Consider the following 25,186-nt stretch of genomic DNA (forward strand, 5'->3'; position numbering starts at 1 on the left):
TGGAATGCCTGGATTAGCAGCCCGCTGGCAGCTCCTGTGCTGTGATTCATCCTCCCAGGAGGCGGGGGTGGGGTGGGGAACTCTAGTGCCTCGTTCCAGGTTCCCAATTTAGCCCCGCTGCAGTCTTACTGGGTCCAGTTGACGACCTTGGTTTCCCGGGGACCAATGAGAAGCAGCAGACGGGACGTTTGCGGGGGGGGCGAGCTCGGACTGCCACCTGACGAGGAGCGTCCTACACTTGTCTCTCCCCGCTGGGGGCCCTCGTGACCTGGCCGGGGAGCTACACTCCCTGCGTCTGTGCTGGATCAAAGCCTGCCTGGGCCTCGCCAGCTCTCCTTTTACTGGCTTGTCGGTGGGGGATGAGTCAGGGCTGTTGTCCTGGGTTCAACGGTAATAATTCAAAATGACTGCGTTACTCTTTTTTTCCCCTAAGCTCCCCAACCCCCCTCCCCACCCCAGAGCTGGAGCACGGACTCGCATACTGAAAAGTTTGATGTCGCTGCGTGCGGGTGACTGCGTCTGTTGAAAATGTGTGCAGTCCTGAGAGGGAGCCATGTGCCTGGAAGAGATGAATTCTTCCCACGATACCTATCATCGCCGATTTCTCACCATGCTGCGGGACTTGAGGTTTTGAAAAGTGGGGACGCTAATTCTGTTCAGACGCCTGCAGTCCTCCAGAACGGCCCGTTTCGGGGGTTCAGCACGAGAGCAGCACTCCGACAGGAAAGGATGGGGGTGTTGTCATGAAATCTTGTTGGAAGTGATTAAATACAAAGTACATAAGGGCTCTTCAGACACGGGTCGGCCTTCGGAAGTTCAGCTAATGGCCTCCTCCATGTGCTGGCCTTCTTCCAACCCGTCCCTTTGTACACAGGGCGCTCCCAAGCAGAGCAGGCTGGGCTTCAGAGCTGAGACAGTGGCGCATTGTTCCAGGACTCGCAACTGAGCTCCTTTTAACAAATAATGTCACTGTGTGAAGACAGCAGGCTCTCCACTCACTACTTCACTGAACTCCGTTTTAAGGACTTCCTAGTCGAGCTACTGCAGCTCATCTTTCACGTGCGTCGAATTTTTATTTTTTTGGCACAGACTGAATTTGGCTTTTAAGTGAAACCGGAACAAGATTTCTTGTCCTGCTTCCTATTGCAGAAATGTCTTGTTTACAGAGGTATCGCTACCCTGACGCATCCTGGGGAAACAGCAGTTTGCTTAAATACTGCACTGGGACAAGATGCTGTAATCTGACTCTGTAACATCCCTTTTAAGCCGTAGACTTGATTGCGTTGTCTAGGATAGTTGAAGCTGCAGTTCTGATTTCTACAATAGGTCTTTCGTGTTGCCAGCACTAGTAAAGCGGGCCTGCATGTCCAGTCAGGATGGTTATTGACGGTGCTACAGAAAGAGATATGTTTTTTTTCTTTTGTCTCTCTGTACTCCGTATCATCTTGCAGTAATAAGAATAATATAAGTGAAAGGATATACCACTTTACTGGACACTCCACTCAAAATGCTTTATGGGTAATAGGGACTCCCCTCTACCACCACCAGTGTGCAGGACCCACCTTGATGTTGCAACGACAGCAAAAGTGTGCCAGTATGCTGATCAGCTATCAGTGGTGAACAGAGTGGTTAAGCTAGTTCATAGATGGGTTTATTGGGAGGCCGTGATTGGTAAAGGCCAGGTTTTAAATCTCATCTGAAGGATGCTGCCTTTTTTACGGTATTCCCTGTTACTGAGTATTTGGACCCACACAGACTGCAGGGTGAGCGCCCCCTACTGGTCCCACTAAAACCTCTTCCAGCAGAAACCTTAGCTTTCCCAGGAGTATCCAATACAGGTGCTGACCAACCTTGCTTGCTGAGCTTCAGTGGGCTGCCAGGTGTGAGCTGCTGAGTGATAGTTGTAGAGTTCTTCATCCCTAGTCCTGGAGAACCCAGGTCCCACAAGGTTAAATCTCCCACTTCTAAAGGCTTTCTAAAGGCCCTTTACTTGTGATTAGTGAAATAAGCGATTTGTTAAATTCAGTAATTTTATAGCTCTTTTGAAACAAAAGTTGGAAGACTCTATAGCGGGGTTCATTTCATTGAACAGATTACCTGCTTTCCTGATCGTTATCTTAAGGGTATTCCTCATCTTTAATCAGCTGTTTTAGGGTGGTTGTGAGCCTAACTGGAGCTCTCCAGGTTTGAAATGATGTCCAGTGTGAATGACCGTCCTGGTTGTCTGTGCTGAAGTGCCTTTATGTAAGTTAAGAGTACAAATTTCTGTAATTAACTGCTGTCGGAAGGATAAGGTAACTTTGTGTTCATTCCCAAAGTCGGAGGACTGTGGGGTTTCCTGTAGAATTAAGTATTTCATTCCAGCACGCCTATTCCCCACAGTCTCGGCAGTCACCGTGAGGTTTGCTTACTGATTTAACAGGAGGAGGACTGTAGCGAAGGGCTGGGGTGTGGGTGATCTCTGGATATTTCCTCCAGTCCATCCTCTGCTGTTTCTGGCAGAGGTGGGCTGGTTTCATTCTCCGTGTGGAACAAAGAGTCCGTCTTCTGCTGCCAGCGTTAAATGTTATACTATAAATAGGCTCATCTTGATAATTTGCAGTCCTTTTAATTACCGGATGTCACAAAGCGAGCAGTGTTAGCTGTGGATTCTTGTGCACAGAGCAGTTTGCCCACATGCAGTGATTTGTATTTGCTCTCTTCATTGCAGGTGGGGAAGGAGACTGTTCAGACCACGGAGGACCAGATCATGAAGAGAGACATGTCCCCGGCCTTCATTAAGTAAGCATGCCGTGGGCGGACGCAGGTCTCCGCAGCGGGGTCTGACTGTTGCTGGTTCTGGGGGACGGGCTTTGCAGAGGTTCTGCCGGAGAGCCCCCTGTTGCAGGTGTAGAGATGATTACGTAAGGGTTGCAAAGAGGACGAGCCCATTCAGCACCATCCGATCTGTTTGATTGTCATTCATTGGTCCAAGGATCTCGTCCGGCTGTTTCTTGAAAAATGCTAGGGTACTGGCCTCAGCAGCAGGTTGGTGTTCTTTAGTCCCACAGTCCTTTGCGTCAAGTGGTGCCTCCTGATTTTGGGATTTAAAGCAGTTCTCCGCGGTTTCCACTTAATTTTCACTATTACCTCTGATAAAGTCCTCTAGGCTGACATGTTTCTCTGCAAGTCAATGTAGGACATTCCCTTACAGTTTATAGAATTGTGCGATTCAGCCTGTACTTAGACTTGCTTTTCAGGCTCTAAGTAGTGCCCATGGTGCACAATGATTTCTACAAAACCCTCGAGTGGCCAGCAAGGTTTGTGTTTTAATAAGGGGGTGGTAATGGAACTTAATGATGAGCCACACTCCAAACTGGTTGTCAATGGAAACATTCTGCCCCATTGCCATATCACCCTGCAACTCACAACTAGAAGCCCACTGAAGCTCAGCAGGTGTGAGCCTGGTCAGTACCTGGATGGGAGACCTCCTGGGAAACACTAAGGTTGCTGCTGGAAGAGGTGTTAGTGGGGCCAGTAGGGGGCGCTCATCCTGCAGTCTGTGTGGGTCCTAATGCCCCAGTATAGTGATGGGGACACTATACTGTAAAAAAGCGCTGTCTTTTGGATGAGATGTAAAACTGAGGTCCTGACTCTCTGTGGTCATTAAAAATCCCTGGGCGTTTCTCGAAAAGAGTAGGGGTGTAACCCCGGCATCCTGGCCAAAGATCCCCCTGGCCTTTACCTATCATGGCCTCCTAATAATCCCCATCTATGAACTGGCTTTATCACTCTGTTCTCCTTAATAGCTGGTGTGTGGTGAGCGTTCTGGCGCATCATCCAGGTGGGGCTGCACACTGGTGGTGGAGGGGAGTCTCCATTACCTGTAGAGTGCTTTGAGTGGAGTGTCCAGAAAAGTGCTATTGAAGTGTAAGGACATCTTTATTATTAATTGCAAACTAAACTGTTTGAAATAGTTTAGAGAAAGTACAGATTCCAGTAATACATTGTGATCTGTGTTTTGAGTTTAACCTTCTATATTATGCAGCAATTTGAGGGATGAAACAAACTTTGCAATCCATCCCCCTGTCAATGACGTTCTGTAGAACATCTGCACCCTAGATTGTTTTTATCACTGCGTTCAGTACTAAATTCCGAAAACAATCCTGTTGCTGTTCAGGTCACTGCAGAGGTAGTTATTCTGCATTATCAACCATGCTAGGAGTTAAGTGTCCCTCACTGCTGCCCACTTTAGTAAAGGAACAAGTAATAGGTTTATTCCATGCTGAAAAAAAGAAGAAAGAGAACACAACGTTTCGGCCGTGGAGCCTTCTTCAGGTGTTCTCTTTCTTCTTGTTTTCAGCATGGAATAAACCTATTACTTGTTCCTTTGCAGCCTACGCATGCTGACGCAGCTACCCACCTGAACCACTATAGTAAAGCCAATCCTGGCTGCCTGCTTCCCTCAGCTGTTGCAAAAGAACAGTGGGGAAACTGAATATGTTAAAAGTTAGAGCATTAATGCTTAAAACTCGTGAAACTCTTGCATGAACTGGGAGGTTCAGAGAAATAGAGTATTTTCCTCCTTTCTGCTTCTGTGAATTTTGTCACAGAAGCACAGAAGTCCTGTAGCTGTCTGTGTAATGCTAAATGTGTGAGTTCTGTTTGAGCACTTATGTTGTGTCAGTGCCATAACCAGGAAGTAAAGAATAAAGCATATTTTCTCCTGGAAGTTGAAAATTATACTATCATGAAATTCATCATAAGCACAACCAAAAGAATTACATAATCAGAAGAATATGTAAGTCTCTTAATGCCATGTAGAATAACAGTAATGGGCAGTACTGTCACTAGGCTGTGTGGAGCAGCAGGGTGATACTTATAATAGCTGGTTAATACATTTGTAATAGCAGGACAGGAAATAATCAGATAATTGCGTGGGACAGGAAATAATCCAATAATTGTGCGGAACTACCTGTATTGCCTTTAGGTGTTTTCGAACGGCTGTAGTCTTAAATACTGCATTAGGAAATTACATGAAACCGTGCAATATTAACGGTATGTAGGGTCTGAATTAGTGTGCTTGAGCTTCTCAGGTCGATAAAACAGTGAGATATAGTTCAGAGAAGGTTTAGCAAGGTATAGTTTGCAGACCTTTCTGGATGGTTAGTTCAGTGTATCCATAATTAAAATAATCTTCTTCCCTGGAACATAATGGCTTTGCTAAAACAGCATTGTGCTTCTGATCTTTTTTTAAATTTCAAAGTGTCACTGCATGTTAGTGATAACAATCGTTATGCCTGAGCTTACTTTCACTATCATCCACATGGCCTGCAGAATTGGGACAAACAGCTGCTGGCAGAATGAAGAGTCAAAATTTAACAGGAGGAGGACTGTAGCGAAGGGCTGGGGTGTGGGTGATCTCTGGATGTTTCCCCTAATCCATCCTCTGCTCTTTCTGGCAGAGGTGGGCTGGTTTAATTCTCAGTGTGGAACAAAGAGTCCGTCTTCTGCTGCCAGCGTTAAATGTTATACTATAAATAGGCTCATCTTGATAATTTGCAGTCCTTTTAATTACCGGGTGTTGGACTCGGGACGAGTGAGGGTGTTTATTTCTGGCAGCTGCGTCTGTTGCTTTGGGTAGTGGGGAATGCCTTGCTCAGCCCAAGGGAAAGGGAGAAAATTCACATGTAGCAGAGATTTTTACAGATGCCCGAATTGCATGCCTGCTGCACAGCTGTAGCAGAAGTCAGGGTCTGCTGGAGTGGATGTACTTCCCCCTGACAGGGAGCGGAGGGGAACGTGTCACAACAACCGCTGATCGCCACCCTGAAATGATCACCAGCTGTTTCGTAGGGTTAAAGGCTTTAAAGGTCCCGCTGTCTTTTAACGCTATTTGAATAACGTGGTTACAAAGAAAATCCGGGTGAGCTTTCTGTGAGGAGTGGGTAATGTGCAGCCTGCAGCTTGTTGGATGCTATCTCTATTGGCTACGCAGTTCTGAAATCACTTCCTGCCGACTGGGCGCGTCGTAGAATCGAATTTTGTTTGCAGGCTCCTGTCTGACTGCAGCTCAGAAGCGCCCCAGTTAGATTGAATGATTTCCGGGTGGCAGCATCTTAAGTCTGGTTAAGTGGCTTCTTTGTCTCGGGCGGGACTGCTGTCCTAATTCACGCAGAACGGCGAGAGTGAGAAACGTCACCACGGAGGAGAGCTAAGCCTTCAGACTGACGCATTTCACAACAGAAGTGAGCGGTTGACCCTGACATTAGTCAGTGCCCCACCACAGCCACAGACGCCTTTCCTCTGTCCCACATCCAGCGCTTCAGTTTGCAGAACAGCAGCCCTGTCAACGACCAGCATCCATCCGTCCATCCCTTTTCCTACAGCTTTATCCAGTACAGCCTCACAGGGGAGCTGGAGCCTATCCCAGCAAGCAGCGGGCACAAGGCAGGATACACCCTGGCCGCCAGCGCATCACAGGGCACACGGATACAGACACGCACACCCTCACACCAGGGCCAGTGTTCCCAGAAGCCAGTTAACCTCCCAGCATGGACTGTGGGAGGAAACCGGAGCACCTGAAGGAAACACAGTAGATTGTGCACATTCACTTTTTACTGCTGCTTTCTCCTGACCTGCAGTCCTCCTCTTCCACTGTGGTCATTTGCAGATCCAGTTCCACTGTTAAACATCTGTAATTAAAAAAAAATATATACATTTTTGAAACAGTTGATTTATATATTGATGTGTTAAATTTGAAGTTCCAAAATGCTGACAAGCAATTCAATGAGAATGCAAAACGATGCAGCATTTCCAGTTTTGTGCCGCGAGCAAAGACTGTTACATGTGGCCATTATCACTTATTTCTGAGGAACAATAATTCGAAAAAAACATCTGACAAACCGGCTACTATGTGTCAGGGCATGGGCCCTGAAGACTCTCCTGTTTGAAGAGATATTAATGTACTTGGTTCAATTGCAAGTTACACTTTGTGCCTCCTCATCTGCCTGGTCTCTGAGCTGGTTTGTCCCTTGAAGGATGTGGTCTGGGTGCGATCATAGAATAGCACAAATCATCCGGTGACAGAGAAGTATCCTGCCAGTGTATGTTCCCAGTATCTGCTTCTGCTGTGCCGTGGATGACCGCCGGATTTTCCAAGATGTGAGTTTTTCTTTCTGGATCGTCCCTGCAGGGTGGAGAACGCCTGCACTAAGCTGGTTCAGGCGGCCCAGATGCTAAGGGGGGACCCCTACTCCGTCCCGGCACGCGACTATCTCATTGACGGATCTCGGGGGATCCTGTCCGGCACCTCAGATTTGCTTCTGACCTTCGACGAGGCGGAGGTAAGCCAAGTCGGTGTGCCCTGTGAGCAGGGACTCGTGGGATGGCGACTTCCTCTTGTGGCGGTGAAGAATCCTGCGGCCTGAGGCAAAATCAGACCTGCGCCCCAATAAAAATATTGATGCTTCACTTCGAAAGAATTTAAAGTGCTTAACCATCCGTAGTTCGTCTCAGTGCTAGACTCTGGGAGCTCTGGGGAGAGCTCCATTGATGTTTCTGGCCTCTTACGTTAGAGGTGTTGCATTAGTTTGTGATAAACTCTCCTGTGGTTTTGAACTTCCTTTCGTTGTGTTCACAGCACTTCCCGTCGGTGGTCAGTGCCCCACGGTCTCCTATCAGCGACGTCTTGTTGAGTTCTTTATTAGGTGACAGAAGGTCCAAGTTTAATTTGCTTTACATCTTTGGGGAGAAAAAACTGCATCACCTCTTATCACAAGACTGTGGGTAGTTACTGTTTTATAGGGCTTCCTTTCATATCAAAGCATTCGGCCTTCACGATTAGCCAGTACACTCTTGGAAAAGGCAGGGAGAGGTTGAGTTAGCTGGAACTAAACAAGCAGCCCAGCCAAAGAAGCCTCTTTCAGTGAGCCCAGCTCCTGAATGTGGCTCTGGAAAAAGGGAGAGAAAGAGAGAGTCTATCCATTTAATCACCACTTCCAAAACTAAAGAAAAAGTGTTGTCCTCCATTCTGGCATTTTGTGAAGGAATACCAAACAATAAAATCCTTATCTTTACACAGAGATAAGATAAAAAGGGGAATACTGTTTTCACCTGGGGTGCATTCATTTGGTGCATTTTAAGGGCCTAATATAAAACTCTTTACTTTCCTCACCCTCACATGAGTAAGTTTTTGTTTGCCTGATGTTTTCTGAAGCTGCTGCTGGTTCTCCAGGGCCAATTGGATTGTGGGAGGAAAACAGAGCACCCGAAAAGAACCGTGCTTGTCACATGAAACAAATATGGTGTTGATACAGCGCTGTTCGGTTTCCTAGAATGGAAGAATATTTTTGCTCTCCTAATGTGTTTTGTAGTGACCCTGGCTTTCGTGTCTTGGAATTGCAGGTTCGGAAAATAATCCGTGTGTGCAAAGGGATCCTGGAGTACCTGACCGTGGCAGAAGTGGTGGAGACTATGGAGGATTTAGTCACGTACACGAAAAATCTGGGACCAGGTCTGGTGACCTCATTTTCCTTTCTCTGAATGCCCCTGCTCTCTTCTATGAGGCGTTTGCTCCCCAGCACTTGAACAGTAACATTGAAATATAGGGGGAGAATAATTTTATCAAGATTCTTAACCATATTAGATTAGAAGTCAACGTTTTTCAGGGTTAGGCCGTCTTTGACTCTACATGGCTTTATCCATCCTTGTCTGTACTATATTTATCTTGGACTTATGTTTGCTTCCATTTCAACACGTGAGTGGGACTTATCCCATTGCAGCAGTAAGGAGTGCTGTCATCGTATCAGTTGGGATCACTGCACCTTTGCACGATGTCACATGGAAGGACATTAGCAGTAAAGAGAGGGAAGGAAATGTTTTGCTGGCTGACTTCCTTGTATTGCCATGACTTGACCTGATGGATCACAGTTGTGCCTGATGTTGCGTGTTGGGGTGAGGACCATGGCCATCTCTTGCTGAGCAGGCCTATGTGGGCTTTTCTGCAGGCATGACGAAGATGGCCAAGATGATTGACGAGAGGCAGCAGGAGCTGACGCACCAGGAGCACAGGGTGATGCTGGTGAACTCCATGAACACCGTGAAGGAGCTGCTGCCTGTGCTCATATCAGGTGAGCCAGACACCTCCCCGGCAGGACTGGAGCACCTACAGCATCTCCCCTGTCACGACTTGGCCTTTCAACCATTTTCTGCTTCAGAGGGAGGTGGAAGGACACTTCTTACCCCCCATCGATCTTTCACAGCACTTTGGTTTTTGGTACTTAGGCGGGGTCTATGGATTTGCATAATGTTGGGTGGCTGAAGGCTCACAGAAAGGGTCATGTGTTCACATTGGGGCCAGCCTGCCGTCTCTTCAGAGAGCCACTTCTGCAATGCTTCTGCATTGTCTTTTACTAAAATTGTCCTAGAGGTTTGCCACTCTTTCGCCGATGACGTTGCGTCGCAGTTGAAGGTGTCGTGTTGTATGGGGGGCTGATATCGCGTTAGACCCATGGGTTAGCAGCCAGATGGCATGTTGAAGTGAGACCAGAAAGACCCCAGTCGGTGGCCGATGTGGAGAGCCAGAGAGAGACGGGGTAGGCCCGAGGAGGCTTCGTTGAGCCATGGGTGAAAGAGAACTGACTCTCCTGTGATGCTCTGAGGCGTCTCGTATTTTGCTCACGCCGTCCCCTCTCTGTCCGGTCACAGGTATCAAGATCTACGTGACGACAAAGAGCTCCCAGAGCCACGGCGTGGAGGAGGCCCTGAAGAACCGCAACTTCACCATGGAGAAGATGAGCGCCGAGATCAACGAGATCATCCGCGTGCTGCAGCTCACCTCCTGGGACGAGGACGCCTGGGCCAGCAAGGTAGGGCCTCCCCCCACCAGCCAACCTGGCTCCTCGAAACCGCGCCCTCCTGCCCCGGAGTCCGCGGCACCTCGGCTGCACTTCAGCCCCCAGGGTACCCACGAGGCCGTGCGGCGTTGCTGCAGCTCGGCTCACAGCTGATTCCTGGCCCTTTAAAACCAGCTGATTCTAAAAAAAAACACCTGTCAAGAAATGACAAACTTCAGTGGCGTGTACGCATATCCTATTAAAACAAAGGATGTGTTCCACAGTTTTTCAGTTCTGTTTTGACGGTTTTGGGATACAGTTATTCTGTGGAATCGTACTGATTACACCCTTTCCACGGGTGACGCACGTTCCCGTCGCGGATGAAGAGGGCGGAGGGACTGTAGTGCGTTGTCACCAGCATCCAGCAGGGCACCATTTCCCACTCTCCCTATCTCTTCTCCTGCATGGGCGGCGCCCTTGGCGTATCCTCTCTCTCCCAAGTTCTGAGTTTCATTTATTATTTACTGTATATTTTTAAGTGTTGCTATATTTGGCGTTTTAATTTATTAATCAGCACATGTTTATACCTCACCATCTTGAGTGGTAATTCTGTAAACTTCACTTGCACAACAGCTAAGGAAGGGTCGCCTCTGACTCGCGTGGAACTCGGGGTCCGTAAAGCCTTGTGGACAGTTAAACAGTTAAACTGCCAATCCTTTCCCCCCCTTTGGGATCTTTGCACACTCCTTAGCTTGCTTTGTAAATATTTTCTGTCTTCATGACACTTTTTACCTAGAAGTTCCCACCAAATATCCTTTTTTCTTTGCCGTTTTTCCATTGGCTTGGTTGTGATAACTAGTTAAACGTGTACTTTTTGTTCTTCCTTTTCTTTTTCATTCTTTTCTTCCCTGTAGAAGGTAAGCCTGCGTCTCTCCCCTCGGTGTGCTGGCGCATGCGTGCTGGGTCAGTGTGCAGTGTGCAGACAGTTTAGTGCAATGCAGTGGCTTTTGTGTGTGCTCTTAGTTTTTCCATCAGTAGCCTCTTAATTATCTGTGCCTTGTGGGTGAGTAATACCTCTCAGAGTGCTGAAACGGTGTTGTGGATGTCATGATGCTTAATTTGGAAATGCAGAGACTAATGTCTATGAACTTTCGACATTGGGTTTTGTGTTGCAAGATTAACAGCCATAAACCTTTGAGCTCCTCTCTTCCACGGCATGCCACAGTTTAGACAGCAGGACAGGGCCTTTCTTTGCCTTTGATGTTGCTCTTTTCAAAATGTTCAGGAGATGTGTGGGAAGACATTTTATTTTTATACATACATTTTCATTTCATATAGTGCCTTTAAAAGTGGCTTCTCAAAGCACACAGTACACAGTTATAATCAGCTTTTGGGAAACAGTAGGAAGGCTAAGGGGCAGATACAGAATCAATTAAATAAAAGCCCTTCTAAAGAAGTAGATTTTGAGCCTTCATTTCAAAGTGCTCAGGGAAGGTGACTCTGATATCCTTGGGGGCAGAGTTCAAGAGTTTTGGGGCGCAGCACGTTAGGGTACTGAACGGACCAGTGGAAGGGGTATAGCTACGGGGAATCTCCTCAATCTCCCAGCTTGTATCGTTTACCCCAGGGGTTCTCCTGGTCTTGGACTGCGGGTGCTTCTACAGCTTTTCAGTCCAGCTGGGCCTGTGATGACCTGAATCAGCTCCTTGTATGCTTAAAGAGACCTGGAAGTGCCTTGGGTGCAAACCAAGAGGATGAGGAGAGTCTAATTCTGAAGAGGGTGCTTTGTGTTTCCCCAGCAGAACCTCTCCTCACATCTGTTAAGGATACCCCATAAACCAGAGGCCTTTCGTTTTCCCCGGCTTCTTCCTAGAAGAAGAAACCATGATATCTGCATGCCCTTGGAGTTATAAATTCAACAGTTTGTTTTGATTACATGATCAATGTGAGCAAGGGCCTTATTAGCCTCAAGAAATACCATTTGTTAGACCAATGCTCTGGTGTGTAAAAACTCCTCTCAACATCGTAGGGTTTTGAATTAATTCCGTAGTGCATTAGGTTAGCAGAACCTGGACCAGCTCTCGCAGAATTACACGGATCAAGTGGGGAATAAAAAAGCAGTGGAGAGCCACTGGGCTCGGAACGACTGAATCCCGATTTCTGCTCAGTTCGTTCCAGCAGGGAGTTTTGATGTTCTGGCCCGTCTGATCATGTCTGTTGCATCTGGATAGAGCTCGCAGACGTAAAGACTCAGAAAAGGCCCTGCGCCTTTCTCTGCGCTTTTTTAAAACTGTGGCGTTGGCGTGCCGAGTGGAAGGGAGGAGCTCCCAGGGCAAACGCAGGCCAGAGATGACGCATCGAGCCTAACCTGGAGTTTCTCATCACGCAAGCCGAGTCCCACTCCTTGCGTGCACTGAGCAGCCAGCTTGCCCTGGGAATGCCATACTGTGTGTTTCTAATACTAACCCTCATCTGAAAAGCACAGAGACCTGGGAAAGGACATCTGTAACGTGTCAGCCTGGGTATTGCGTGGTGATCCGCCTGCTCGCGGTTGGTTTTGCAACCTGAGCAATGGCTGAGATTTGAGCTACAGGGCCATGTGAGAGCCCCCTGCTGTAAAGTGCCTCTCAGCCCTGCAGTTAGATATTGAAGAAGGTTTGATTATTCACCTACTCCTTTACCACTAACTCCCTGTGCTTCATGCCTGTGTTTTTTCTGTAATGTCTGTACTGTGGGAGTTTCAGGTCACTTCCTGGAACCGATATCCTGCGCACGGTTTGGGTTTGATTTCACTAGGCTTTTGTCAGCTCTGAACTCTGGTTTTCCTGACATTAGTAACTCCACTTGAGAATGTCAAGGTGACGGTAGACCTGGAATGTTAGTAAAGTAGAAGAGCTTTAGGTGTAAACCGATGCTTTATTCAAGGTGGGGTATGTCCGATACATTATCGGTCTGAAGCAGGTCGTCTTCTGCTTTGAAACTTTGTTTTAAGATATCGTGCATGATAAATTAGACTGTTTTTTTCATTTACCTCTTATGGAGTTATGATCAGAGTCACTTGTCTGAGCTGTTGTATTTTGACAACAGAAAGCCTTCCCAGCAGACCATTAGAGTGTGCATTGGTGCTGCCACTGTATGTCTGTGTCTCTTCAAGTCTTCCCCTGCAGTCTTATCTCTTTATAAGACGTAAGACTGTCTTTACTCTGGGCTCTGTGCGTTGTATGTAGCTCTATGATTATATACAATCCTGACTCTGCTGCACCATTGCAAATGCTAACAATGCCTCCTTGAACAGATAATTTTGGCAGTTGCAACTGAAAGGAATTAAGCTGTGATAAATTGCAGAAGTTGCTTCAGGATACGTTTTTAATCTTACAAGGCAATACAAAGATGTGAGCATCCTCTTTTGGACCAGTACAGGAGGGATGACTAAGCCAAGCTAACCACAACCACTGTTTTATCCAAAAAAGGACATGACTCTTTCATGCTTAGTCACTCAGAATTGCAGCTCAACATTAGACTGATGTGAAGCACTTACGATGAAAAAAGTATTAGAACATATTTCAATAGGGATGACAATGCCTGCTTCACCTAGTTAGCAATCACAGGCTCAAATTATCATTCTGCCAAGACTGTCATGCTATACATCTGCTAACGCTCACGAAGCATGAGCAAGCAAATGTAGATGTAAAAGCATTTCTACAGTCAGAATTAGATTTTTGGTATGGTAAAACCACATAGTAGTAACTGCTGTAACTAGTGTCTGAAGTCCTCTAGGTACCTAGGACTGGGGTGCTGTATAACATGTTCTGTATGTGTGTAAAGTAAATGTTTTTTTGTAGTTTAGAATAGTGAGTTTCTGTTAATGACTGGAGTAGCTATTGATTTACTTCATGTCTCAGCTCAGAGCTGTGACCGCACACAGAGAATGAGGAAGTGTAGGCAGACCCCTCTCAGCCACCCCAACGCAATGGACCAGTCCGTTTAAAACGTTTGTCCCAGAGGTTCAGTGCCCATCGGGGACAGCCATGTCCTTCATTGCGTGTCCTCGCCTGTCATCATGAGAGCGCCCTACTGCGCTTCTTCCTCCCTGCCCATGCTGACCTCTGACCTAACCAGAGAACCTGAGCAGATGATGTGATTGATGTTATACGGTATCTGGACTTATTCTGTGTTTCTAGCTATATGCAGTGTTAGAGCTGATCTTATTTCTTAAATTAAATTTATGAATATATTACGTCAGTATAGTGACGGGGACACTATACTGTAAACAGGCGCCGTTCTTCGGATGAGACGTAAAACCCTGACTCTGTGGTCAAGGCATTTCTCGAAAAGAGTAGGGGTGTAACCCCGGCGTCCTGGCCAAATTTCCCATTGGGCCTTACCAAGGGTGGAGGGGAGTCCCAGTTACCTGTAAAGCGCTTTGAAAGGAGTGTCCAGAAAAGCGCTATATAAGTGTAAGAAATTATTATTATTATAAAACCCGTCAGTTCAAGGCTTAGTTCTGGCCTTCCGGAACAGACTGGGCCATGGAAGATGTCTTATTGTTCACCTGTGATTCCATCTGTGCACTAAAACTACACGGTTTTTACTTGAGTTGATTTAGCGATCAACTTAATTCCCTGGACAGGTCTATTTGAGGTGTTTAACTGAGAGTGGAGCCTGGGGTGGGCAGTCAGAGGGGCTGAATGTTGATGTACCTTGCTGTAGAGCCCTTCCTCTGAAGGGCATTTGCGTAAATGCGCTGTTGTCCTGTCCAATCTGCAGACACAGCACCTTTTCTCTCGTGCCTGATGTTAATCTCGGAACCTTTCCATCCGTTTTTGCACAAGTTCTTAGAGGAGCCTTTTGTTAGTGGACTAGTTTTTTTTTCCCCGTTTCATTGTTTGATAACTTATATTGTATTACCGAAGGTTTGTGCCCCGTAATAGATATTTATTGTCTTTCTTTCTTCCCAAGGACACTGAGGCCATGAAGAGAGCCTTGGCGCTCATTGACTCCAAGATGGCTCAAGCCAAGGGATGGCTGAGAGACCCTAACGCACAACCAGGTACTAGTCCCGGTCCTCACCTGCTCTCGCTGGCCACCCCAGGCCTCACCACCAGCAGAAGAAACCTACTGAACAGGGTGGAAAGGCGTGTGCCACTGTAGTGTACACAGGGAACAGGTGTGAGTAGGGAGCATGCGTAGACTATGAAGAAAAAGGTCAAGGTTTATTCCATGCTGCAAGGAAAAGAAAAAAAGGCAAGTTTCGGCTGTGGAGCTGAAACTGTGGAGATGTGTTCAGACCAAACCTGTTCCTGTACAGAGGGAACACTGAGCTGATCTGTCCAACAGTAGGTCGGGGAGAGACATACGGAGAGAGAGAGAGAGATGAACACGGGAGTGATTATTTGTGGGCAAAAAGATGCTTATGGGACGAGAAGCCCCTGTTTCCTAGGCGTCTTGCCTGTGAAGGTCCAAGTGAGAATTTCAAGGTTGCACTTTTCTGCCCCGGGCTAGGGGACACTGGCGAGCAGGCGGTGAGGCAGATCCTGGACGAGGCTGGTAAGGTTGGAGAGCTGTGCGCCGGCAAGGAGAGGAGAGACATCGTGGGCACAGCCAAAACTCTGGGGCAGATGACCGACCAAGTGTCAGACCTGCGAGCCAGGTATACATGATGTCAGGCTGCTGCAGCACGTGTTCACACGCAGGGCAGGGAGCAAGGGGATAACTGTTGTTGGGCCTTCTTACATTTCAGCCCAGATTCTTATTAATAGGTTCACCTCTATGGTGTAGCCTTGTTGCTGAACCAATCAGATGGGTCATACTACACTGTACCTATAGAGCAGCCAACATCATGTTACAGACAGTGTCTACAGCATCTACAAGCATACTGATATGACTTGTGGGGAGCAAAGCCTCATTATAAAGTGAAACTGGTGTCCTGTCCTGAGTCAGGTAGTGCTTCGCTATCGGAGATTGTGACCATTCTGGGCCTCTTTGGTAAGATCGCCGGGGGACCAAAGGGTCAGTGTGTCCTGAAAGGGAAGAGTCGCTCTATAGATAGAAAGAGACTCCTTACCAGTGCAAGAGATGAGAAGAGGTTTTGTTCTAGGTCGAGAAGAAAGACGGATTTCAGTAAAGTAAGGGTTTTCACATCTTCTGGGTTTATTCATCTGCAGGGTCTCCCAAATGTATTTTCTTTCCAGAAATAAGATGATAGTGCACGGCCGTGGTAAGTGATGGTAATCGGGCGTGCAGGGCAGAAGTCGTGGCGCTCTGCATGTGCGTTGCTGTGGAGTCCGCCGCTGTACTGAGATTGTTCTCGCTCCTTCTTGCTCCCCAGGGGGCAGGGTGCCGCGCCTGTGGCCATGCAGAAGGCCCAGCAGGTGTCTCAGGGCCTGGACATGCTCACAGCGAAGGTTGAGAACGCAGCCCGCAAACTAGAAGCCATGACCAACTCCAAGCAGGCCATTGCCAAGAGGATCGACGCCGCGCAGGTAGGAGAGAGCCCGCGGGATCACCTCCACCTTTTCTCCTCCTCCGTCGCCGGCAGCTCGCTGGCTGCACAGGATTGGCTCATTGTCTGCAAAGGTGCCAACATATTTGGGAATCTGCAAAACCTCTTTCCCTGAGGAGTCCACTGGGAAAGGGTACATGCCAGTAGAAGCTCACTGAGCAGTTATATTTTTCTGATGTTTTCAAAAAAGAACTGCTAAAATACAAGCAAAACAGAGTCTCGTTATATAGCTTTAATGGCATTGTATTTATGTTGTGTTTCTCTGCCATGTGTTATTTATGACACAGCAGATGGTTAAAGTCAAGAACTAACTGGGATTGAGTGAGGAGAAGAAAAGCTCCAATAAAAGACAGACCAGCTGGGCTATAAGATTTGTACTTTCCCTTTTTTTCCTGAATTGCACTGTAAATCTCCATTGGCTAGAGCAGGACCAGTAGAAAGTGCTGTTGGAGATTTTAACCCTGCAGTTCCCGTGTGATGTGGAAGGGCTGGCGTCACAGGCCGTCTCCTGTGGTTTTTGCGCAGAACTGGCTGGCTGACCCGAACGGCGGTCCCGAAGGCGAGGAGAACATCCGTGGGATCCTGGCCGAAGCGAAGAAGATCGCGGACCTCTGCGAGGACCCCAAGGAGCGGGACGACATCCTGCGCTCTCTGGGAGAGATCGCCGCTCTGACGGGAAAGCTCTCCGACCTCAGAAGGCAGTGCGTACCCGCAGGCCAGCCTGTCCTGCCATTTTATGTGACAGGAAACGTTTCTTCCACAACGCCCCTAAGAAATTTTACTTTCTGGAAGAGCTGATGTTTTAGGTGAAATTGTCACACGTCATTTTGTGCCCCCAAACCTCTTTTTAGAGCCTGCTTAGTCACATGGTGTGGCAAAACCCTCTGTAAAGACATGCTTGTGTTTAAGAGCTCCCTAAGAGGGCCTCAGTGGAGGAGGAGGAGGTCTTGGGATGGGCCAGGAGGGCCTCAGTGGAGGAAGAGTGGGGAAGGGGGGATCTTGGGCCGGGGCAGGAGGGCCTCAGTGGAGAAGGAGGAGGTCTTGGGCTGAGGCAGGAGGGCCTCAGTGGAGAAGGGGGAGGTCTTGGGCTGGGGCAGGTGGAGGAAGTCCTGGGATGGGGCAGGAAAGTCACTGTATCATCTCGGCTGCTTTCTTCAGGGGCAAAGGTGACACTCCGGAAGCCAGGGCTCTAACCAAGCAGATCGCCACAGCGCTGCAGAACCTGCAGTCCAAGACCAACCGGGCCGTGGCCAACAGCAGGCCCGTGAAGGCAGCCGTCAACCTGGAGGGCAAGATCGAGCAGGCCCAGCGCTGGATAGACAACCCCAGCGTCGATGACCGCGGAGTGGGTGGGTGAGGCGCTCCGTGCTGCTGTACGCCTTGACCTCGCAGCTGAATCGGACAGTCCTATTCCGAGTAACGAGACCCCAGGCCAGGCCTGTTTGTGGACCAAAGTGCGAGATGTCAGGGTTATCGGTTTGCCAGTGACGGCTTTATGTGTATAACCTAACTAAAACTGGACCCGGGTTGAAGTTTTAAGGAAAAACGAGACGGAATCTCTTTGCAGGCAAGTGCTGCTAATCTCCTGAGGGATCAATGTCCCCGTATTGTCTGCAAAGAAAGGCGTCCATTTTGATTAAATAGGATTTGCCAAACTTTAAAGCTGCATAGTCACTCCGCAGGGATTATGCTCTTGTGATGAACGTGATGACTGAACAGTCACGGGAGCTGATGTTTGTTCAGAAACGGCTAATACACGTCACAGGTGTTGGCAGTAAATCCATGAACGCAGGTACTGTAGGCTTTGCAGGGAATTAAACTGCAGCAGTTTAACTGAGGCGAATGCTGGCCCCAGCTTTAACCGGAGTCTGAAATCTCCACTACATCTGGCATGGTTTTCCTCTGCAGTTAGTCCTCTGTGGTGTAACTGAAGGTCAGTGATGCCATCGTCTTGATGAAAGTAACCAGTGAGATTAGTCCTCTAAATCCCCAGTGCTGGGAGAGGGAGTAAGCTGTATAGGATTTGTATGATCGCATTAAGGCTGTTTTCAAGACTGCGATGGCTTCACGCCTCTGCACTGACAGAGAGGTGCAACTCTGAGGTCCGTCTGCTGCTGCTCTCATCCAATTTGGGCAGCAGCTCTTTAATTATAAGTACGGGTAACACATTAGTCTGGGTACTTCCAGGGATTTGGAGCTGTGGGAATATCAGCTTTATTAGCAACAGCCTTATTATTCTAAAATGTGATTTATTACTTTTTGTGCTCCAAAACTGCGCAGCATTTGCGAAGTACCACGCGCCGAATGTCCTTTGTTTTTGTCCTGCGTTCTGTCGAGCTCCAAACTGCTCCTCTGAAAACGATGCCGTCAGCACATTATAAAACAGCCTGTGAGGAGGCCGAGGTTTAGGAAACCCTGAGAGGCAGAAGACAGGGGGGTGCGGCGTGTTGCTGTGTCAGCGGTAGCGGGACCCCGAGCTCGAGCATTCGCCTCTTTCCGAGGGCGTTTCGGTTTGGGTGGCAGTCATGTGACCCCCCCTCCCCCGGCCCTGTCCGGCTCTCCTCTCCTCTCGTCTCCACAGGCCAGGCTGCGATCCGCGGGCTGGTGGCGGAAGGCCGGCGCCTGGCCAACGCCATGCCGGGCCCGTACCGCCAGGAGCTGCTGGGCAAGTGCGAGCGCGTGGAGCAGCTGATGGCCCAGCTGGCGGAGCTGGCAGCGCGGGGCGAGGGGGAGAGCCCCCAGGCGCGGGCCGTGGCCTCGCAGCTCCAGGACTCCCTCAAGGTAACGCCGGGGCTGAGCTCAAGCCGTGGGCTGGGAGAAGATGCTTCCCCGGCGCCCCCTGCTGGCTCGAAGGCTGAAGCACAGCATTACTTCCGGTCGATGCAGGAGTTTCGGGCACAAGAGCCCCTCTCTGCTTTCAGACCTAGTGCAACCACAGAGCATGACCGGATCAGTCCTGGCCTTTGGGCCTTTAGAAATCGAGGCATATTCAACGTATTTCTGTAACATTAATTCTTTTAGATTGCAGCTCAAGATGGCGTGACTCGTAAGGGGATCCTCTGTTTATAATTATTGCTCTTTAAAACAATTTTGCCGTTTGTGCATGGTTGTCCTCTGTGGTTTTTATCTTCTCATCAAGAGCGTCTTAAAAAAGCCGATTGTGGGACATGTTAATTTTGGCCACTGCTTTCAGAAAGTACTTGTTACGGGTGCTTAGATAATGCTCTTCCCAAGAACACACAAATTAAGACAATCGCCACACATGGATACTATTCGCTGTGAGGCTCATTTGTGAGTGGAGGATTCATTTATGAATGTGCGGTAGAAAAGATAACTTTCAGCTGATGAGATCACACAGTAAACCTTATGGAAGAAGTGCTCATGATTGTGCTGTGGTCTTAAATCTGCAATGCTCTTTTAACAGGAGCTGAAGTCGAAGATGCAGGAGGCGATGACCCAGGAGGTGTCCGATATTTTCAGCGACACCACCACTCCAATCAAGCTGCTGGCTGTGGCTGCCACTGCGCCGCCCGAAGCCCCCAACAGAGAGGAGGTCAGTGCTGCCAGGCTGGCGCCACCTAGCCCCGAGAATCCTCTTTGTTCCTTGTAGACCACTGGATAACTGGGACTGACAGCAGGTTCCACTATTATGTTATATGAAACTGTCAAAACGCAGGAGCAGTTGGTTTGATTGCTTATCCCTTGTTTTTTTAACTTAGATGTTCGAGGAAAGAGCTGCCAACTTTGAGAACCATGCCAACAAGCTGGGGGTGACAGCAGAGAAGGCCGCTGCTGTTGGGACTGCAAATAAAAGCACTGTGGAGGGAATCCAGGCAGCGGTGAAGTCAGCTAGAGACTTGACTCCTCAGGTATGAGAGAGTAGGGTGATGGTCCAGGTGTCCAGGCACAGAGCTGGACAGGTGTGTGTGTGTGTGTGTGTGTGTGTGTGTGTGTGTGTGTGTGTGTGTGTGTGTGTGTGAGAGGGCTGGCAGTCAGGCGGGGCACAGGTGTGTGTGTGTGTGAGAGAGAGGACAGGCACCCGTGCGGAGCACAGGAGTGTGTGAGAGGATAGGTGGCCGGGCGGGGCACAGGTGTGTGTGTGAGTGTGTGAGAGGATAGGTGGCTGGGCGGGGCACAGGTGTCCAAATTTGAGCTTTGCGTAGTTTGCAAAACAGCTAGGTAGGCAAAACAGGATTGTTAGTCTGTAGCGGTAAGACCAGTATAGCTTCAGATATGCTCAGATACATTCAGTTTTTATGTCAATAATAAAGCATGGTGTGTATCTTAAATGAATTTCAGGAAATGTGACTTGTTTCAGGGGAAAATGCACTCCTTTCATCTGTTTCAAAGGAACTTCCACAAACCGGGCCCAGAGCCATGGTTCTCAAAGGACGCGCGAGAGATACTATACACCAAGTCTCAGAGTGCAGGCTGAATGTTTTGCTGAAGAAGCTGTAAGGTGGCTGAAGAAATCTCCTTGGCTCTCCAGTGATCTCCTCTATTCAATCTTGACGCCTTTGTTTTGAAGGTGGTCTCTGCCGCCCGCATCCTGCTGAAGAACCCAGGAAACCAGGCAGCCTACGAGCATTTTGAGATGATGAAGAATCAGTGGATTGACAATGTTGAGAAAATGACAGGTAACGAAGAAGTCCTGTACCCTGAAACTGCTGAAATTGCATTTCCTGTACACAGCAAATAATGCCTTAAAAAAGGGTGATATAAATCTAGTTTGTAGTATAGATATCTGCCAGTGGGGTATGTAACTTAACTCTGTACGTTCCTCCTGCCAACATAAAATTCTTCGATTAATTTCCAGTAACTGGAGAAGTTGTGCTTTGGTAACTTTTTCAGTTAGTTAAAAAATTGAATAGCATGTTCTGTCCTTTAAAACGAAATGTATTGAGTAAGAAATGTTTCTAATGTCTGGCAACATTTACTTATGGTTAATTACTAGCTTATTAAAAATGTATTTTCCCCTTGATAGAAGCTACTTGCCTAAAATGAATGTGAAGGTTCTAATTTTATTTTTTACAGTGTGTACGTGTGCCACTGTAAATCTTATTTTGTGTAATATCTTGTATTGTAATATCGGTGTAACTTTGTAGCGTGGAAGTCTGATTTTTTCGGGTGTTCAGGTATGTGTCTGGCGTCTTTCCCTCCGCAGGTTTGGTGGATGAAGCCATTGACACCAAGTCCCTGCTGGACGCCTCCGAGGACGCCATCAAGAAGGACATTGACAAGTGCCGTGTGGCCATGGCCAACGTGCAGCCCCAGATGCTCGTCGCCGGGGCAACCAGCATCGCTCGCCGGGCCAACCGCATCCTGCTGGTGGCGAAACGGGAGGTGGAGAACTCGGAGGACCCCAAGTTCCGCGAGGCGGTGAAGGCCGCCTCGGACGAGCTGAGCACAACCATCTCCCCCATGGTCATGGATGCCAAGGCCGTGGCCGGGAACATACAGGACCCAGGTAACAGGGCCCTCTCCCGCGTGACCTCCCCAGAGCACGCCCTGTCTGGGTGTGGCCAGGCTCGGCATTCTGGGATTGAAGCGACAAATTGTTTTTCTCCGGTGTGACATAGTGGCTTCTTTTATGGGAAGCATAAGCTTCTAATAAATTGGAGTATTCCTTTTTTTAGGTGTTCGGTAAATCATGCATGTTGCTCTTGAGTTTTCATGTAGCTGAGTTCTTGCAGATGGCTTCTTCTCGCGACCCATGAGCCCCTGGCTCAGTGGAAAATGTCTCGTCTCAGGCTGCCATCACTGAGCACTGCGCTGCTTTTAAATACTGCACTTTTTTATCAGCATAAAACCTCCAGCAACATTACTGTACTCAGTGCCTTGATTTCACTTTTCAAAGTTTTCTCTTATTTTTACTTTTAAGCAATGTTCATATAATAGTTCGTATTCATATAATACAAACTTTTACGAACTAAAATACTTTTTATCAGAAATGAACTTTCTGATAAAAACTTGGTTCTGAAAAGGATATTTTGAAAAAAGTGGCCTATTTTACTTTCCACCCCGTTTCCGAGTCAAAATTGACGTCATACTCTCTTAATCTTAAACTATATAGGGCCTTCAGTTGTGCATATAAAAAAAAAACTCTGATCTCCTTTCAGGGCCTTTTAAGGTAGAGTAGCCTGCTGAGGCCTTCCATCTAAACTTCCATCTAACATTTGCTCTGCAAATGTTTCTTTAGCCAGAAGCTGAACAGTGAGTAAAACCATCCTGCTTTCACTCCTTCAAGGCTTTAAGGTTTGGTGACTCATTGAGAATGAGGAGCTGGTGAGTCACTGGTGGTTTGTGCTGGTTACACCGGGCTCCCATGCCGTATCCTGGGCTGCAGGTGGCCTGGCCCACTTCCCTTTGCCTGGAAGGCACAGATGGACTGGTGCTGTTGCCTGGCTCCCCCCCCCCCCAACGTAACAGGTTTAAACTGGGAGGCAGGTGCTTGATGATGAGCATTCCCTCTCCGTACGCAGGTCTACAGAAGAGCTTCCTGGACTCTGGATACAGGATTCTGGGAGCCGTGGCCAAAGTACGTGAGGCCTTCCAGCCCCAGGAGCCCGACTTCCCTCCTCCCCCTCCAGATCTGGATCAACTGCATGTAAGTTAGCACTTCCCTTCCTCTGGAGCTGTGTCCACATCGTCTTTGTAAGTGTTGGCGTGTTTAAGGCCGTCTTTCTCTTTTAGAGACGAGGCGACGAGTCGAGCAGTTTAGCAAGTTGACTCGTGTTCAGGGTGGTACAGTGTAACCCCCCCTTTCTGCCCAGGTTAACGACGAGCCTGCTCCCCCCAAGCCCCCTCTCCCCGAGGGCGAGGTGCCGCCTCCCAGACCCCCGCCCCCGGAGGAGAAGGACGAGGAGTTCCCCGAGCAGAAGGCCGGGGAGGTGGTCAACCAGCCCATGATGGTGGCGGCCAGGCAGCTGCACGAGGAAGCCAGGAAGTGGTCCAGCAAGGTGAGTGTCCTCTCTCGGCTCCGGGGCCGGACTGCCCCGCCGGCGCACAGCTGCAGCCGGGAGTCACCAGCGCCGGGAATCTTGAGACCGAAGCAGCCCTTAACACTTGTGTCCTCTGGTGGTTCGATCCCGAAGGTTGGGGGAGTAGAGGGGAAGTATAAAACGGTTTGGGACTTCCTTTGGCTGTGCAAGTCTTCGGGACCTTTAACAGTGAAATGCAGTCCAGCAGGAGTGCGAAAGATCCCCTGTTTGGTAGAGATGGTGTCTTTATCCTCTTACTCCTACCACAATAAAGAGGAGCCCCTGTGTACCCCAGGAGATTTCTCCTTTCAAAGGCTCACAGTGCAGCTTGTGTAAGTCCCCAGGCTCAGCTCGGCTTTGTCGAGAGGCCAAGGTTAGCATGCACAATGATTGCCTTGCAGTGAAATACTTTGGCCCTCAGTGACGTCAAAGATCTCTCCTGCCTCGTGGTGTAGAGACTCCTCAGTCTCCTGAACTGTGGCAGACATCCTTCCTAAAGGAAACGCTTCCCCGCACGGCCCAGCCCCTGGCTGGCTTATTCTCCCTGCCCTCTCCTTAGCTGCGCAGGTCCAGCGCTCGGGTGGCCTGCAGTCTGGTGGAGCTGCAGCTTGGCAGGTAGGTGTCTTCCCCTCGTACCCGGAGCCACGGGGCTTAAGACATCGTAGAAGATTATGGCACTGAAATTTGGAAATACGAGGGAGTGCATTCCAATTTCAGGCCTAAAACAGAAACTGTCATCTACGTAATAATGCATGCGTGTTAGATTTCTAACAAACTGATTTCTAACCCGAATCTGGTCTCGCAGATTCATCTTACTGCACAGATTTAAAACCTGAATTTGTAGCAGAAAATCTGAAGAAGCGGAAAAGCCTCTTTTTCTTCCCCCCTTTCGGCTGAAAAGGACCTCTTTTGCCCAGTATGCTACTGCTGAATACCCTTGCAAATCCTCTGCAGTTGTTTTATAAAATAGTCTGGTTGTAGTCTTTTCTATATTTATGTATCCAGAAATAAAAGTAAGCTTTACATTTTGGGGAAAAATGGCCTTTATTACAAAGCCTTTTGCTTTACAATTGTATACAGATTGTTGGCGTCCCTTCGTACACATTTAGGATTAGGTGGATTATAGCAGGAGGCCACTGTGGCTGCAAGAGAGTCAGGGATCAATTAATTACTAAAAACCAATCAAGGCAGATGAGCCAAATGGCTTCCTATGGTCCGCCAGCTTTGTTCTCGTGCTCATCTGCCAACAAATGACTTCATCCCACATCTGGATTCTTAGTTTAGATTTGACAAACCCTGGTTTCGCTGTTTACAAGCCTACACTCCAGTCCAGTGCTTAGAAATTTTAATTATCATAGATTATGAACTGAAACGGCTTTGCCGTCAGGAATATTCATCGGTGAATTTTATCATTACCAGCTGAGATTTTCCCCGTCGTGGGATTTCCTGTGAGGCTTTCTAAAGCAAAAAAAAAAAATTATTGTAAAGAAAGATTGTACCGTCTATATTTTTTTTTAAGTGACTGGGTTTACATTCCTGTTTGATCAGAGGTAAATATTTAGGGAATTTACTTAAGTTGTCAGAAGTTGTTCTACTAATTCAGTGCTGTTTGATTTACTTTCTTAATGACTTTTTTCCTCCTAACTGCTTTTGTCTGTAATCTCCTCTCCCGCCTGTTTTCCACCTGTGTTTTCTCTTGGCCTCTTCTGTTCCTCCAAGGTTTTAACCTGTGGAGGCCCCTTAGCGCCTGATTCTCCTCTTGCCTTCTGCCAGACTCTGTGCAGTCTCATCTTGGGGCTGTTAGCACTCTGGTGCTGCTTCAGCTTTTCTCCTTCAGTGTGAAGACTTTCTGAGGTTATACTTGCTGTTCTATTAGATCTAAGTCTAAA

The 25,186-nt window shown here is 48.2% G+C and overlaps 1 protein-coding gene across 4 annotated transcripts in view; it reads left to right on the forward strand.

Annotated features, from left to right (window-relative positions):
- vcla (vinculin a) overlaps positions 1 to 25,186 on the forward strand; it is a 48,122-nt gene that overhangs the window by 15,322 nt on the left and 7,614 nt on the right. For 2 of the 4 annotated variants that reach the window (XM_088634528.1, XM_088634530.1), the window contains exons 2-18: positions 2,711 to 2,781; positions 7,175 to 7,325; positions 8,386 to 8,494; positions 8,988 to 9,110; positions 9,688 to 9,848; positions 14,772 to 14,865; positions 15,318 to 15,465; positions 16,144 to 16,297; positions 16,843 to 17,018; positions 17,476 to 17,666; positions 18,899 to 19,098; positions 19,742 to 19,870; positions 20,037 to 20,186; positions 20,846 to 20,954; positions 21,482 to 21,784; positions 22,800 to 22,924; positions 23,091 to 23,276. In XM_088634528.1, coding sequence (XP_088490654.1) covers positions 2,711 to 2,781; positions 7,175 to 7,325; positions 8,386 to 8,494; positions 8,988 to 9,110; positions 9,688 to 9,848; positions 14,772 to 14,865; positions 15,318 to 15,465; positions 16,144 to 16,297; positions 16,843 to 17,018; positions 17,476 to 17,666; positions 18,899 to 19,098; positions 19,742 to 19,870; positions 20,037 to 20,186; positions 20,846 to 20,954; positions 21,482 to 21,784; positions 22,800 to 22,924; positions 23,091 to 23,276 — 2,580 coding nt within the window. The remainder of the gene's footprint in view (positions 1 to 2,710; positions 2,782 to 7,174; positions 7,326 to 8,385; positions 8,495 to 8,987; positions 9,111 to 9,687; positions 9,849 to 14,771; positions 14,866 to 15,317; positions 15,466 to 16,143; positions 16,298 to 16,842; positions 17,019 to 17,475; positions 17,667 to 18,898; positions 19,099 to 19,741; positions 19,871 to 20,036; positions 20,187 to 20,845; positions 20,955 to 21,481; positions 21,785 to 22,799; positions 22,925 to 23,090; positions 23,277 to 25,186) is intronic. The other 2 variants (XM_088634529.1, XM_088634531.1) reach the window with 1 other exon arrangement.

The sequence above is a fragment of the Lepisosteus platostomus genome, chromosome 6, assembly GCF_059453375.1.
Source record: "Lepisosteus platostomus isolate fLepPlt1 chromosome 6, fLepPlt1.hap1, whole genome shotgun sequence".
Lineage (NCBI taxonomy): Eukaryota > Metazoa > Chordata > Actinopteri > Semionotiformes > Lepisosteidae > Lepisosteus > Lepisosteus platostomus.